General features: G+C 51.5%; 1 protein-coding gene across 1 annotated transcript; it reads right to left on the bottom strand.

The window, feature by feature from the left end:
- Positions 1-11,563: 11,563 nt before the first annotated feature.
- On the bottom strand, positions 11,564-14,537 carry HSBP1 (heat shock factor binding protein 1). Its single transcript, XM_049622904.1, has 4 exons — positions 14,404-14,537; positions 13,905-13,971; positions 13,278-13,398; positions 11,564-11,816 (listed from the first exon to the last, which is right to left on the bottom strand). Exons 1-3 carry the CDS (start codon positions 14,446-14,448, stop codon positions 13,280-13,282), a joined length of 231 nt encoding a protein of 76 aa, XP_049478861.1. The 5' UTR covers positions 14,449-14,537; the 3' UTR covers positions 11,564-11,816; positions 13,278-13,279.
- Positions 14,538-15,896: the final 1,359 nt, after the last annotated feature.

Raw genomic sequence — 15,896 nt, 5'->3', positions numbered from 1 at the left:
GAGAGAGAGAGATACAGAACAGACTATGATCCAAAAAGTGAAGTCATGTGTTAATGGTAGAATCTAAGTGGTGGTGGGACAGGGGCTCACTGGAGAAGTTCTTTCAGCTTTGCCGTTTAAGATTTTCATAATAAAATTTTGGGGAGGATGAATTCTCCATTCAAATGTATTACTTCCCTCTTTCTTTTGCGCTGCTCAGTTTTTCTTAGGCTTCTTCTCTCTGATATTAAAGTCGCCAGCACCAGAGCAATTACTTCCCGCAAACAAGTTGTCAGAAGCCTTAAATGAATTTTAGACCTAATTTAATTCCCAATTTACTTGCTTATGAAAAAAAAAATCTTAATTTCTCCAAACCCAATCAACCCTGGATATAGCAGTTACAATTCCTTTGTTAAAAAGCCAGCTGTAAAACGCGAAGCTGGTCCCCCGGAGGTGGTCTGAATGTATCACCCGAGGAGCGGGACGAGAAAGGGGTGCTCAGACCTTCTGAGACAACGGCAGACCCCAAGCACCCATCAAGTGAGACTGGGGGCGTGTCAGGAGAGGGGGTGGGGGGAGGACTGTGCAGAAGATCTGTTCCAAAAGCAAGGGCAGCTCGGGCCCCTCGGGCCCCTGGAACGGCTGGGTTGAGACGTGGGGTGCCAGTAGCCCTGCTCTCTGATCCCCTTTGCTAAATTGTGAAATCACGAAGCAAACCAGGGGGTCGGTGTCAGATAAATGCATTTCTGTGCCGGATGTGGGTATTGTGGGTAATAGACGGAAGCCTCTCCCAGGACTCCGAAAACATCAGGTGTAGGGATGGCGGTCCCCGAGGGGCTCCCGGCCCACAGCATCACGCTTCCTACTGGCAGGACTGAGCCCTGAGCCACACTGGGCGAATGAGAGCCTCTGTCTTTACACTTCCAGATGGGTGGCCCCAGGGATGGGAGGTGGGGAAACCTAGGTTGAAGATGTGTGGAGGTCTGGGGGCACCTGGGCGGCTCAGTCGGTTGAGCCTCTGACTTCGGCTCAGGTCACGATCTCACCGTTCATGAGTTCGAGCCCCGGGTCGGGTCAGCGCAGAGCCTGCTTGGGATCCCGTTCCCCCTGTCTCTCTGTCTCTCTCCAACTCATGCTCTGTCTCTCTCTCTCTCTCTCTCTCTCTCTCTCAAAAATAAACAAATAAATAAATTTAAACAATTAAAAAATAAACATTTAAATATATATTGAGGTCTGAAGCCCCAGGACCAGTGAATGTGCCTTAATGGGAAGTAGGGTCTTGGCAGATATAATTGCTGAGGTGAGATCGTAATGGACCGATGTGGGCCCTGGTCCAGTGGCCGGTGTCCCTATAGGAAGAGGCTGTTAATGTGGACACAGACACGCAGGAAGGAGAGGCCACCAGACCATGGGGCAGAGACTGGAGAGAAGCAGCCACAGCCCCGGGGACCCCCAGCACTGCTGCAGCCCCCAGAAGCGGTCAGAGGCAAGCAAGGATTCTCCTCTGGAGCCTTGGGACGAGGGGGCACGGCGCTGCAGACCCCTTGATTTGGAGTTTTAGCCTCCAGAACCGCGAGGGAGCACTTTTCCGTTGTTTTAGGGCCCTGGGTTTGAAGTACTTTGCCACGACCCCCCCCCCCCCCCCCTTCCCGGACAGGAATGCAGTCAGGAGGAAGCCCGGAGACAAGGTCTGCTGTGACATCCCACACGCCCCTGGCTACTCTCCCCTGGCCTTGGGGCCCGGCACACGGGGTCCTTTTTGTGTGGTTCTGTTTCTTGAACCCAAACAGCCAACATTGTCTTCAGCCAGAACCCTGGGCTCATCCAGGGTTGCATTCACTCATCCAATTCCTTCCTTTTGCAGGAACCCTAGGGAGGCAGGACCCCAGCTTGGCCTCGAGCCTGACTGATAATATTATTGATTAAGACCAGAGAGTACCCAAGGGGAGGCGGGTCAGCCACAGGGGCTGCACACAGGGCCGAGAGAGTAAACGTCAGCTCTGGGCTTCTTGGCCTTTCTGGGAGGAGAGGGTCCAGGTGGGGTCTGTGGGCTGCTCTCCAAGCTGTCTTCCGGGATAGAGTTTTCGCTGCCTGGACAGACTGGCTAGCAGAGGGAGCTCTGGCACTGTCACTGACAATTTCCATGTGGCCATTTTGGACCACACCTGGGGACCCAGTGACTTCGCCAAGGTGGGGCCAGCCTGGGGCCATCGGTTTGGGTGGGTGCCGTCGCATCCCTTCTTGAAACGCCGTCACTGGCCGTGACCAGATGAGGCTGTCTCCTGTTCCTTAGCCGGTCAGTGACACCCCAGGTGGTCTGACCAGTGGCCAGTGTGAGCCTGTGACCAGTCCCCTTGGCTGTGAGCAGTATGGGCACGGGGGGTGGGGGTGGGGGTGGGGGTGGGGGAAGGGTGTTGGGTGGGAGCGGGAGGGGGAGAAAGAGGATGAACGAGCCAAGCCCACCTCTCGCCTACCTGCCTCAGATGGGCTGTGACACTCCTGTCCCTGTCATTGGGACGGTTCACACCCGGAGAAGCCTTGATGACACATGGTTTCTGTTGCTCGTGTGTCCCTTGGTGGGTGCCATCTGACTCTGAGGGAGGGTTTCAAGGATCCAGCCTCTTCCTCTCTCTGTGGGTCCCCACTCTTCTCTCTCACCCCCACGCTGCCCTTCTCAGGCTCCGAGATCTGAGCCATGTCCGAGTTCAAGCAGGGGAAAGGGGGGGGACCCACTTCTTTCCCTTCTTTCCCTTCTTTCCCTTTCACCAGGCAGTGGGATTCTTCCCGGAGCCACTTGGCAGGTTTTCAGTGACTTCTCCTGGAGGAGGGCATCGTCAACCAGCCACGTCCCGCTGCCAGGAAAGCTGCAAAAATGCACAGTTAGCTCTTCTAAATGTTGGAGACTGTGTTAGTTTCGAAGACCGATGTAACGCTGAGCACAGCCTGCGAGCTTCAAACACCAGCCCCGCGGGGGTTGGCGGAGGCAGGGAGGCGGATTCCGGTCCCTGCCTCTCTCCCAGCTTTTAGATGCTGCTGGCCATCCTCGATGCTCCTGGCCACGGGACCTAACACTCCAGGATCAGCCTCTGTTGTCATGCGGTGCTCACCCCGTGTCGGTCTCTGTGTCTCTTCTCTTCTTAAAAGGACCCCAGTCACTGGATTTGGGCCCGTGGAGATCTGGCATGACCTCGCCCGAACCTGATGACACCTGCAGAGACTTTCCACATAAGATCACTTTCACGGCTACCAGGGGTTAGGACTTGGACGTATCTGCTGGGGGCACACAACCCACGTAACTTAACAGAGGTGGACGGACAGAAAAAGCTTGGGGGCGGTGGTGTTGGGGTGACGCTTGGGGGTTTGTGTCCGGGTGAGGGAGAGCCAGCGGGGGCACCGTGCAGCCAGCCTGGAGTCAGGACAGAGCGGAACTGACTCGCAAAGCGTCCCCAGAGCCTCTTGACCTTCTCATTTTATGGGGTCATTAAATATCCCTACTGTTTAAGCCGTTTGAGTCACTGCAACTGAAGGGATTCTAATTCCTTTTATTATTGAAATAAAAGATTGGACCATAAATACTGAACTCAGTGCCTTCATTTTGGGCTCAAGTATTAAAATGCTTTCCTTCTACCCATAAGAAAAAAAAAAGTCAGTCCTGCGTTAGTGACTTTCTTTAGGAAACATAACTCAAAAGATAAATGAGAAATTTGATCTGTTTTTCAAAACGGCAAATGTGATTTCTTTTTAAGTGCCTGAAACTATCCTTAAAACCCTCCAAAAGTTCTTTTAAAATGTAATTTCACAGATCTCTCACTTGTTAGGAGTAAAATCTTGTTACTTTCTCAAGTTAAATGCTATTTCAACACATCTACATATTATAAAATCATCAACTCACAGGCTAACCTGCTTTGGGAAATAGGTGCTGTGCCGGGATCGAGTGTGCACGTTCATGAAAATAAAGATAAATGACTAATAAGTTACTGGTTTTTAATAAATAATCTCCTTATGGAATAACTTCTCCTGCTAGTAAAATATTTACTGTGCTCTTTAAAACCTTTTTAATCAGCTGAAATGCTCAGGAAGCTTTAAATGATTGGATATCCTTTTGTGGCTTAAGAGTTGAAATGATTTTTTATTGAAGTACATTTTAATAAGAAGCAAATTGATTTGAAGTGATTCAGGTCTTCATGGTGTGAAGGCTGTTCAGGCTCAGCTCCTTGGGCTGGAGGGCCCACACCTCTTTTCACTGGGCCGGAAAGGTCACGCTAGCCTGTCCTGGGTAATTAAGAATCAATTCCTTGTAAATTACCTTAGGACCCGCTGCTGAAGCTTGAGTGACTCAGCATGGGATTATCTGCCGTGCGGTCCTCCTCTGTGTGTAGGAAATAACATATAAAAACAATAAACTGAGGTATTGATGAACAACGTGGAACCCCCAGCCCATGCCCTGTCTATACTGGATCAGGGTTTACAAAAGAGGAGGCCAGGATTCGCCTGTTGATCAGTGCCCCCGGGGATGGCGGGGTGGGGTGGGGGGCTCTTGTGTTGATTAGTCTGATGCCCAAAGCTATGGGACGACAGGAACGAGGTTGACACCCTAATGTTCAGGTGCTCACGCTGGAGTGAGATCAGAACCCCTTGGAGGGTGTGTTAAATCTCTGGCCACCTGACTCCACCCCCAGGGTCTCTGATTGAGTGGGACTGGGCAGGGCACGGGAACCTGAATCTCTAACAAGTTTCCTGGGAATGCTGATGCTACTGGCCTGGGGGCCCCTTTTAAGAAGCGGGGCCATAGATAGGAACCTGTCTCTGAGGAAGACATATTCTCCAGCTGTATGTTTTGTTTAAAGCCCAGGCAGAACAAACACCCATTCTCAGAACCAACTATGGAAAATGAGTATCAGTAGAATGCAGAATGACTATTGTCAGAGCTCTAAGTGACCAGAACAGATGCCATTGCAAACCTTTCAGAATCAAGACCAACTACAGAATCAAGACCAACTACAGAGCCATCTCAAGAAGTTATACAATCCAGAAGAGACCAGTCGTTAGTTCCCCAGGAAGAAAACGCTTAACATTTCAACAGTGTTAAATGTGGCATAAAGCAGATAATCTACCCCATCAATTTAGTTTCAAAGAATTCTTGCCCAGTTTATTACATTACTTAGTACAAAAGAGACCCTGTAAGTTCTGAACTTACCAAACAGCAACTTGTCAAAGCATTACTGGTGAATTTTTTCCAGGATCGTCCTGGAATACAGATAAGCTTGAATAAGCCCAAGAAATTTCTGGCAGGGTTCACGGTGAGGGAAATTTTCTCAGTCAGTGATTCCAGAAATACTGGCTCAGCTGTGCCAGAGGGGTCCTACGGGGTCTGTTCTCCATTGTGAGGAAGACAAAGTTGGGTCACAGATCCTTGTTAAGCCTTGTCTGCCATGAGAAAATGAGATTGACCCACTAAAAGAATCTTAACTGCGTTTCCTTTTGATGATGCCGGCAAGATGTATGTTTCATGTAATCGACCTCTCAGAAAAAGGATTCTAGAAGGTCTGGCTCCAGTGATGAGGGCTCACAGCCCCCAGTGCAGACCTGTGGCAATCAGAAACCTTTTTGGAATTCTGTTAGCAAGGCAGCTTGATTTTGACAGCTGGTTTCAAAAGAGTCTGTCTCTTTAAGATGCTTAATATGGGCCCAGGAAACACAGGTTGGGTACACATCAGAGACTGCTTTCTTTGTAGGACACCGTTTTGTAGCACTTCCAGCTTTGTGATCTGTACACCAGGCCAGTCCCAGGCTGCTGGTCCACGAAGAATTTGGGCCCATCCTTGACCTTGACAGGATTTTGGAGCAGCATCAGCTAAGTGGTTCTCTTACATTTCCAAGAGAGAGAGAGTATCATTAAAAGAAACAACCATAATATTTTAATTCCCAGAAATGACTCTTCTGATGATTATCCACAGCCCATCAAAATTAACTGGGTTTTTGTCTGCATAACACGCCTTCCGTTTTAAGGTATTTAATATTTAAAGTTTCTTTCTGGAAACGCGCGCTGCATTTTGATGACAATTTCTCAGGACCCATAAAAGGTAAGGGATAATGAAGTGACAGCACTGGTGTAGGGAGGGATTATTCGAGGGCCGATTCGAGGGAGAAGGACCCCCTCTGAAAACTGTTGATAATGTCAACAGCCTCCCAGGGTTCTGAGGCCGTTTCTGAGGCTGGGAAAGCACCTGGCAGAGCGCCCAGCCATCAGACGCCTGACGAAGGTGAATGGGAAGCAAGACATCAGCCGTCAGGGAATCAGAAATCCTCCCGACAGGGTGGCACCATCCAGCCGTCGAAGCAGCAGCGACACGTGACTGGCACTGAACGCCAGGTAACGGGTGCCGTCTTGACTCCCGAGTGGGGAATGTCAGCCGGGTAGACAGAAGGTTGGCAGAATCCTATCTGATTTGTGCAGTGAATGCCGTCGCCCCATGGGCACCACTAGACAGAACTTCTCGAATGTGAGCTTGGAGCAGACCCTGCTGTCCGGGCCGGCTGCAGGGATTCTGACACAGTGGAGTTGGGTGCTGCCTGCTCATGGGGTTTTGACATGCTCCCCGGGGGACTGTCATGTGCAGCCAAGGCTGAGAGCCAGCTAATTCCTCATTTAACCGTCCCCGGTGTTACCATATATAATCCAGAAGCTGCATCTGTAAGAGGTAACGCACTGTGGGGTGTCCACCGGAATCCTGGTTTTGCTCCTTGTCTCGTCTCCTAGGAGCATCCAGGGGCCGTTAGCAGGGGCCCCAAACCAGGCGCAGGTTGAACCAAGAACGGGTTGAGCTGGGGTTTCTCCGCCTTGGCATTGTGGACACGTGGAGCCGGCTAATTCTCTGTGGCGAGGGCCGTCCTGTGCACGTAGGATGTTCAGCCGCATCCTGGTCTCTACCTGATGCCAGTAGCACCCCCAGCCCCCAGGTCGTGACCGAAAGCCGAGAGTTGCACAGCTGTCACGCGGGGCCTGTCGCCTTGACGGGGATTGTTTCAGGCACAGGCATCTAGGGATGGGCCGCGAGGTAGGAACGCCTTTGGGGAAACATTCTCCTCAACCTTAAAAAGACATGGAGGGAGAGAGGTGTTCTCTTTCTGTGGGATGCACCAAGGTGGTCCATATCCGGGTCCCTGAGCGCGTCGTGGAGGTGTGGAATTCACTCTTCCCGGAGCTACCCTTCCCTCGGACTTGTCACCTTGGGAAGCGATCCCACCCCCTTTGGCTGACAAGGCAGTGCTGTTATTGGCAGCTAAGCGTGTCCAAAGAGCTTGATCCTAAATTCGGGCAATTCTTCCTGGGCAACAGTACTGTTTCTCTTTGGAAGGCAGACATTTCCCCCTGTCCAATATGAATAACTGGTCAAAATGGACCCACCTAATAGGGAGCTATAGACATAGAGCACAGATTACCACCACCAAGCAGGGTAGCATCCCTGAGACATTTACGAATGTGCTATATAAACGTGCTTTGGCTTTGCTCAAGGAGAGAGCGACAAAGCATCACATTTCACCCGCGGTGGCCAGGGACCCAAGGAAGCAGATGCTCTCTATCTATTAGATACAAATGTAACCCTAGGCAGGTGTCTGAGGAACTTCCAGGCGCCTCTCTTGGTGAAAGCCTCAGCGTAGGAGAGGCAAACATTCGAATTGATTCCTTTGTAAGAGTCAGCCTGACGTGTAGAAACCAGCTCCCTTCCTATTTCCAAAGTGATTTGTGGGGCTGATGGTATAATGCTGCCACGGCCCCTCTGATTTTTGTGTCTGGGCGGTGACTCACGTCCCCCCACCCCCATTTCCATTTACTAAAAAGTGGTTTTTTTTTATTTTTTTTTTTTTTTTTTTTTTCCCCAAAGAGCCTGCAGCTCAAAGCAGACACTTAACATTACTGGTAGACTAAGATTCCAGGTGATGGCTGCATGGGTACCTTTTTAGGACTTCTGTACTCATCTGGGTTGTCGTTGTTGTCTTGTCGTTAACAAAGTGTCCCGAGAAGACGGTAAGGAAATCCGTCATTGTGAGAGGGGCTCTCTCTTCCCCCAGGGTGGGTCTCAGGGATAAAATCTGTGCATGAGAAATGATTGGGTTAGAAAGGAACCGGACGAGAAAAGCAGTAGTTAGTATTCCCCATGGCTCTGTCAAGGGGAGCATTTCACTCAACTGGACTTGTCTCTCAAATCACTTACCCAGGAAGAAACAAAAAAGAAGCTAGTCCGGGAGCACGTGTTTTCTCCGAGCCCCGAAAACTTTTAATCTTGAATAAAAATTCACATCAACATGTTTATTATCGAATTTAGGTCACGTGTCATTGAAAACACAAAATCAGCCTTGAAACTGAATTTCAAGATCCGCTGAGGTAGTGGGTTGACGATTCCCAGGGAGTGCGGCCATCAGTATTGGGAGATGTTGGCTCTCCTACGGAGGCAGACGAAACACAGCTGTGAGCAGTGGGCTCCGCCGTGGGACAGCTGTGGGCAGAGTCCCGGGTCACGCGACCCTGCCCGACCCCTGATGATGGCTTCCTTCTGTTTAAACGGAGGACTGACGGGATTACAAACCTCACTCAAAGTTGTCCTGAGGATTAAGACAAAGTAACATAGAATGCTTTGCCCAGCGCATGGTGGTGGCTTCCAGGAACACTTGTAACGGGTGCCGGCTAGGACTAACTGTCGCCTGTTACTGTTCAGGGTTAGATCTGACGACATAAGGTGCCAATTCCTCCACCTAAATCTAATTAAAATGTATAAGCTGCAGAATACCAAAAAAAAAAAAAAAAAAAAAAAAAAAATGGAGAGAGAGAGATTGAGAGAAAAGGAATATAATTATCCTTACAGGGAACCTTCAATGTGCAAACAGCATGTTTAAAGAAGTTCATTTTCAGTGGATGCTTTAGAGGACTCTGTTCCCATAGCAACAGTGTTATAAAAGTTCCGTTAGGATGCCAACCACTCTCAAAGACAAATTAACCTTTAATTACCCCAAATACTGGAGGTTTATTCTGAGAAGGTCAAACATGATGGGACTTTACTGGAAATGAAACGCTGGGAAAACGAAATTGGTCAGATGAGATCAAAGTGCTTTAAAAACCTGTGGCTTGAAGGAAAGGCCCAGCTAGAGGCCTGGTGGGGAAGCGGATGGGCCCCCTGGGCTGGGAGGCGAGGGCCTTGGGTCAAACTTCCGCCTGTCTGGCTTGGCGCGAGCCCCTGACACTCCCGGGTCCGAAGTGGGTTCCTCGAGGTCTTCGAACGGGCAAAGGCCGGTGGGAGAGCGAGAGAGGCACAGACCTGCCCGCCCCGAGATCCCGGCTGGATCCGAGGCGGGCCGTGCTGCTCCGCGCGAACACCCGCCACGACCACCAGCCACGACCACCACGGCCACGCGCCCGCGGGACGGACGCACCTAGCGGTGGCTGCAGCCCCGGGAGGGGGCAGCGGGTGGACCCGGGTTGTGCCAGGAGGGCCGAGACCCACCAGGGGGTGGGCAGCCAGCGCGGGGCGACGTAATTGCACGGGCAGCCGCATTCCCGGCTTCACCGCGGAGGAAAACCATCCCCTTGCACAGAAGTGAAGGCCTCACTGGGGTCACAAAGCTATTGGATATCAGGCTAAGTCAAGTCTTGCCCGGAGGCTTGGAGAACAGGTCAAGTGAGCGCTCGGGGATGCGGGCAGTTATAAATTGAATCCAAAGCTATTTATTGGATTACTTTAACGGCCATCTCCCCATGTGTATTTTACACACACTAGTTAAATCAAACGTTAATTAGGTGCTAAGCATAAAAAAAAGATCCTTGGTCAAATAATCTGGAAACTGGCAGGTGAGAAAGTTAAATCACAGGTCTCTGCTGTGGGACCTCAGAGCCTTTAATATGCTAATTTGCCCCGTGAATTTTCATGAAGCGAATGGAGTAGGAGGCAAGTTTTCTAAGCCCAAGCGACCTAAAGCCTTCTTTCCCAGGGCCTCGCCCAGGACAAGCGTCCCTGGATGTGCTTGGGGAAGGTCTGCGTCCGGGGCACGGGAGGCACCAGCCACCCTCAGCAGTGGGAAGGTGGCTCCCCCTCTCACACCACACAGCCTTGCCCACACCTCCCTTTCCCCTTTGGCCTTGGGCTACGTGTATGCAATCCTGTGATGGTTTTAGCCCCTCATCTGACACGGCGCGCACACCTATAATCTGAAAACGTAGAAAACCACACAAATCACTTGTGACACAAAGGAAGCTCTGACAACAGGATTTCAGGCACCTTTATTTATGGTGGGTATTCCTGGTCAGGGGAGCCTGCCTCTGAAATCGTTGTCACGTAAGGAAGACAACTCCCACCCAAGTCCCGACAGCAATCGGCCGCATCACTTCCGCTCGCCACTGACCAGGCTCGCGAGCATCGTGCACACGGGGCTCCTGTCAGCTGGAGGCCAGCAGCCCCGGGGCTCGCGGCTCAGCCGTGCACGGCGTGGCCTACCGGCCCATCAGAGGAGTTTCTGTGGCAGGGCAGTAACAGTGGGTCATTCACTCAGCTCAGAGGAAACTTACTCCTTTGTGTTACTTACGTTATTTATAAATACGACAAGTTATTTCTCAATAATATTATATATTTGCAATACAAACACGACTGGTGATATAGGAAACTTTAAAAAAAAACTCACACTGTTCATTCAGGGTTTCTAAGAAGCACTAGACCATCCCTCAACTTTTCCCATTTTTTTTGTAGACGGAGTCACGTTTGCTGTGACAATCACAGGGATCTCGTGCACGGTCAGGGCCGGCCTCTAGGCTTAGCGCTCTGGGCACTGCCTTTTTGACTGGTAGGAGTTACTACCCCTGTCTTGTAAGGTCAATAATAAAACCATTACTCTGTAAGAATTTAGGTAAGAAATCGTTTAAAGAAACAGTATATCTTAAAAACTTGAGCCAATGACAAGTCATTTACCATTTTCAAGCCAGGCTATGGTACAAACTTAGCATGATCTGCTCTCCGGTTCTGTTCCTTCTCCTGGTCAGTAGCTCCAAGACAAGACGGCGAGCTGGGTCGTAAAATCCTGCCAGATTTTCAACGAGGGCTATCGCAGACGAACAGCACAGGGGCCTACGCAAGTGTTCAAATCTCATGCAAAACTGTAACTAATGAACGCCTCACTACATGAGGCAGTTCTGTCATTTTCCAGATTTGAGAATTCTAACACACAGAAGCGGGAGTGGTCGTTCCTCCTTACTCTGGCGTCTGACCTCAGAGCCTTAAGACATCAAATTGCGGTTCAACTTTGAATTTTGGCAACAGGGCAGCGCCAGAGATTCCTGAACGAACAATTTTTAAACGTTCTGCACCACTTGAAAAGTATCACCGACGTGCTATTTGGTGTCGGCTCAAAAGTCACTCTGTGCTGAGAATCAGAGTCGTCAACTTGCCAAACGTCTTCCTTCACAAAATCTGATTGGAACTGAAGGACCTACCATATGTCTAATAAAAATTTACACAGCAACTTTCATCAAACAGCAACTACTACAAAAGGAACGATAGAAAACGATGAGTTCACAAATATACACTAAAAAACTTGACAATTTTATGCAGGAACCGCCAAAGTTTTAGTGTTTAATATTTAACAGCACGACTGACCAAGGTCCAAGATGTGACGTTACCATGTTCAAGAAACTGGGGGGAGAATCACTCTATGAACTAACTATGTAGTATGTGGTAAGAACGCACACTTTCTAACAGAAAACCTGTCTACGCATAGTAGTTGCTTCAGAAAGCCATTCGGTCTTCTCTTCGCTTGTAAAAACGGTGTTCCGGGTCTCAGGGTGAATTAGCAACCTGTTGGAAGAGAAAAAATCATCTGACATGTTATGTTCAGAGAAGGACAAGAATGATACATACAATTAGCAACTATAAACCCTTTGAGAACCCTCTAGGGAGCTAAACTTAAGTTTCTCTGCAGATGCCCCAACAAAGATACAACAGATCGATTGTAAATCGTTACTTAAAAACTTCTGAATGCATCCCAGCTTCTCTTGCTGTTATCCCCATCACTAAAGTCTCCTAGTTCACTTCACCTCCCGTCAGTGCAGTTCTCGGGAGGATGTTCTCACTCACTGTGTCGGGACTTTGGACTGCCCCGCCGTAGGAGGCCCAGAAGCTTCTACGACTGGCAGGGCATTTCCCAGGACACCCCTACACAGGAATAAAGAGCGGACAACCCATACAGAACTGTGTGCCTCACTCACACAGCGGATCAACCCAATCGGTCAGAGTAACAGCAAATTTCCAGGTCTTTTACCTCCCAAGTCTCCATTTTCTTGGACTTCAAAGCAACCTGTATTTTACAGCTACTTAGGATCTGGTCCAGCCAGGACATGCCCAGCACACTTAAGAAGACAAAAGGAATTTGGTGCCTTTGGCTGTGTATTCTGCTTGGCACCAGAGTTACCGAAGATTCTCCGGAAACTTTATTTTTATAGTGAATTCAACTGCTGAAAATGGGATGAGAGAAAAGGGAGTTTCCAAACTACTTTCGGGTTGCGAAGACGTAGCTACCATCCTCACGGAAAGCCTTAAAACGAGAAACTCACTACGGGGAAACTGGAGGCCAAGTGCATCTTGCGGCCTTGCTACATGGCTCCTTTCAATTATTCGTCTCTTCTCGGGTATCTGGAACCACGTGGTGGGAATTTAAATCAAATTATTCGTCTCTTCTCGGGTATCTGGAACCACGTGGTGGGAATTTAAATCAAATTATTCGTCTCTTCTCGGGTATCTGGAACTACGTGGTGGGAATTTAAATCAACTCTAGGGTGAAGGCTTAACGTGGCCTCATCTACTTCATTGAAGTCACAATCAGCTGCCGTCCTGGTATGTATCTAGTGCAGGAATTCAAAGCATTTATGGAGGCGGCAATGTGGGGTCTGGGTTATCAAAAAAAAAGTAAAATAAAAAAAAAAAGAAGAAGAAGAAAAATCTGCCAGTGGTAAGAATTCTCAGCCCAACGAAACGCATTTCTTGGGTTCTGGCTGCCATGATATAAACTCAGTGACTACCTAATTAATGTTAACCAATTACCTTAACTAACACGGATGCAGCTCTCAGTAATAAACACTGGGAAAATAAACTCCTGCTAACGAATTAGGCATGAAAATTCTGCCAGCTCGGAGCCCGCGGAGGGGCCGGTACAAGAGACGCTTGCGAGGATCACGGCTGGGAAGTGACGGGCAGCAAGTCTGACCACACGGAAGTCACCGCGACGCACACACGCCATCCCGAGGCTGTCCCTTCCCTCACCTTCAACTCTTTGGCGTGGCTGGGATCTTGCTTTCGCCTTCCAGTTCTTCCACGCCAGCCTGTGTCATGAGGTCTGCAATGTTTTTCTCCAGGTCGTCAATGCGACTGCTCATGTCATCAAGTGGTGAAGTTAAAGCCACACACAACCAACACCCCTCACTCCTCACCCTTCCCCTCCAGGGCCCCTGGAGACTTCGGCCCCCCGCACAGGTCTCAGCGGAACTGCCTTTTCCAGCTTCCTTTGAGTACCGACTTCTGCGGCCAAGAGTGCAGGGGTCTGGGGGCTACGGTCACTTCCCAGCCCTGCCCTTTACTAGCTCTGGGACCTGGGCAAGTTCTTGCAACCTTCCGAAGCTTCCGCGGTCTGCATGGGCTAACTAAAGGGAACATGGTCACTTCAGCCGTCTACACTGCTGGGAGACTGGAAGTCCCCCGCGGCCAGGGGTCCAGCTCAGCTGTATCCCCACCCCTTGGCACAGTACCTAAGACTACATCCAAAATCAGTACCAAAAAAAAAAAAAAGGAAAAAAGGTGGTGAACGACCGCCTGAGGCTGTCCCGCAAACCTCACGTTTGTCAACACCGCCGCCCGGACGCAGGCGAGGCTGACCGCGCGTACAAAGGATATTTCTGCCGATGATCTGGTCGGACATGGTCTGAAATTTATCTTGCATCTGTTGTAGGAGGGTCTCCACCTACGAAACAGTGACACACGGCACCTCGCGCTTGCCCCGCGACGCCTGCGCGGGGTCAGCACGGGAGGGGGTGGGCCCGGTGCCCGTCCGGCCGGGGCCTCTCCCTCTCCAGGTTTCGGTTTCCCCGCCCGTCCAGTGGGCCCTTTCCCGTCGCGGCCGCTGCGAGTCACAGTTCGCCGGGCCTTCCTCCCGTTTGGGCGGGGTGGAGGCCTCGGGGCGTGAGGGGGCGCGGGGAGAGCGGGGCGTGCGGGGACTGGGGGTCGTCCGGGGCGGGGGGACGGCTCAGGGACAGGCGAGCGCGACTAAGGGAGGGGAGGCCGGGCCTGGGGGCCTCGGCCGGCGAAGCCTCTGGAAACCCGGCCCCGCGCGGCCACGGAGAGGGCGCTCCGGTCCGGGGCTCCCGCGGCCTCGGGCTCGGCAGGCGTCCCTTACCACCGAGGTGAGGTCCTGCATGGTCTTGGGGTCAGTCTCGGCCATCTCCCCGGTTCCCAGCTTGGCGGCGAAGTCTCAACCGTCACCTGCACTTCCGTTTGTCCGCGCACACGCCCCGCCCCCTGCGGCCTCCTCTCGCGAGACGGAGGCAGGCCGCGGGACCGCGAGGCGTTGTGGGAATCGTAGTTCGCGGCACGGGCCGGAAGGAAGGGTCTGCGTTCTCGCGTTTCCGTTCCGAGCGAGGCCCCGCCCCCGGAGGCCCCGCCCCGCACTGAGCCCGGGAGGAGAAAAGGGGACAGGCCCTGTCCTGGGGACCGCGGGAAGGGATGGTGATCTTGGCCTTTTCCCAGGCTGTCGTTAAAGGCCATGCTGTTTTGTTTGGCCTGTTGGGACGCACTTACTGGGCGCCTGCGAGGTCCCAAGCCCAGGACTGTGCCACCGCCTGCCCTCCAACAAAACCCTGCAACCCCCGAGTAGGGAGAAGGGGGTCGGGTCACTGGAGCCAGAAAACTGAGGCCCCGGGTGTGAGAGGCACGCCCACCATGCACACAATGCCCAGCTGCAGGCCTGGTCACACCCTAGACCCCAGCGTTCCTCCTTCTCCCCAGGAGGGTCGAGTGGAGGTGCTGCACATTTGGCACATTTGGGCAGGTTGTTTATGACTTTGCAGCATAACGTACGTTCCGGATGGTGCAGAAATCCCAAGTGACTTTTCACCGAGTTAACCTGTTAACCAGCTCCAGGGCAGGAAACATGACCGGCCTCTAGGAAGCCCCTCACCTCAGCCCCTTTGCTATCACCCCCCAGCCCACCCACCCACGAGGGGCACAATCGTGTCTCCTGTGTTTCCGCGTCGTGTGAGTGGAACCAGACGGAAGCTCTCCCTAGCGCCCGGCTCCTTTCATTCAACATGATGGCCCCTGCTGTTGAGTGGTCGAGGTGGGGGCAGCGGCGGGGTTCAGAGGCTGGATTTGGGTGTTTAAGGAGGGGGCTGCTGCTGAGTTGGGACCTTGAGTTCCAGCCTCACAGGTGGTCTTGGGATTGGGCCTCATTAACAAGGGGGTAGGTGAGTCCTGGGACTGAAGGCCTGTCATGTTCCGGCAACTGTTTACACTGGGTAGCTAATTTAAGGACTGTGGGGCTCAGCTGCAGCTTGGTTTTAGCTGCAGAGAAGGCTGTAGCCCGCCCCCCCCCCCCCCACAAGCATCTGTAAAAAACCTGGGGTGGGGGGCTGGCCATGGGGAGGGTAAGACTCAGCTCTCTTCACCAGCTCTGCCCCCTGACTTCACCCACTGGTGTCTCCTCCCCTCTGCCCACCACCTCCCTTTCCACCCCACCCCAGACCTTCTTTCCCAGGACAAAGGGGCAAACCTCTGTATTTGGTTGTTGTTAACTGCTATGTGGTTGGTACTTTACCTGATTACTTAAAATAAACACCTCTCTGTGTTCTAACCTAATCCTCAGAAGAACCCTGTGATATGATTACAACCATT

The sequence above is a fragment of the Panthera uncia genome (genome assembly GCF_023721935.1).
Source record: "Panthera uncia isolate 11264 chromosome E2 unlocalized genomic scaffold, Puncia_PCG_1.0 HiC_scaffold_20, whole genome shotgun sequence".
NCBI classification, from domain to species: Eukaryota; Metazoa; Chordata; class Mammalia; order Carnivora; family Felidae; genus Panthera; species Panthera uncia.
This window is presented reverse-complemented; position numbering and strand designations above follow the sequence as displayed.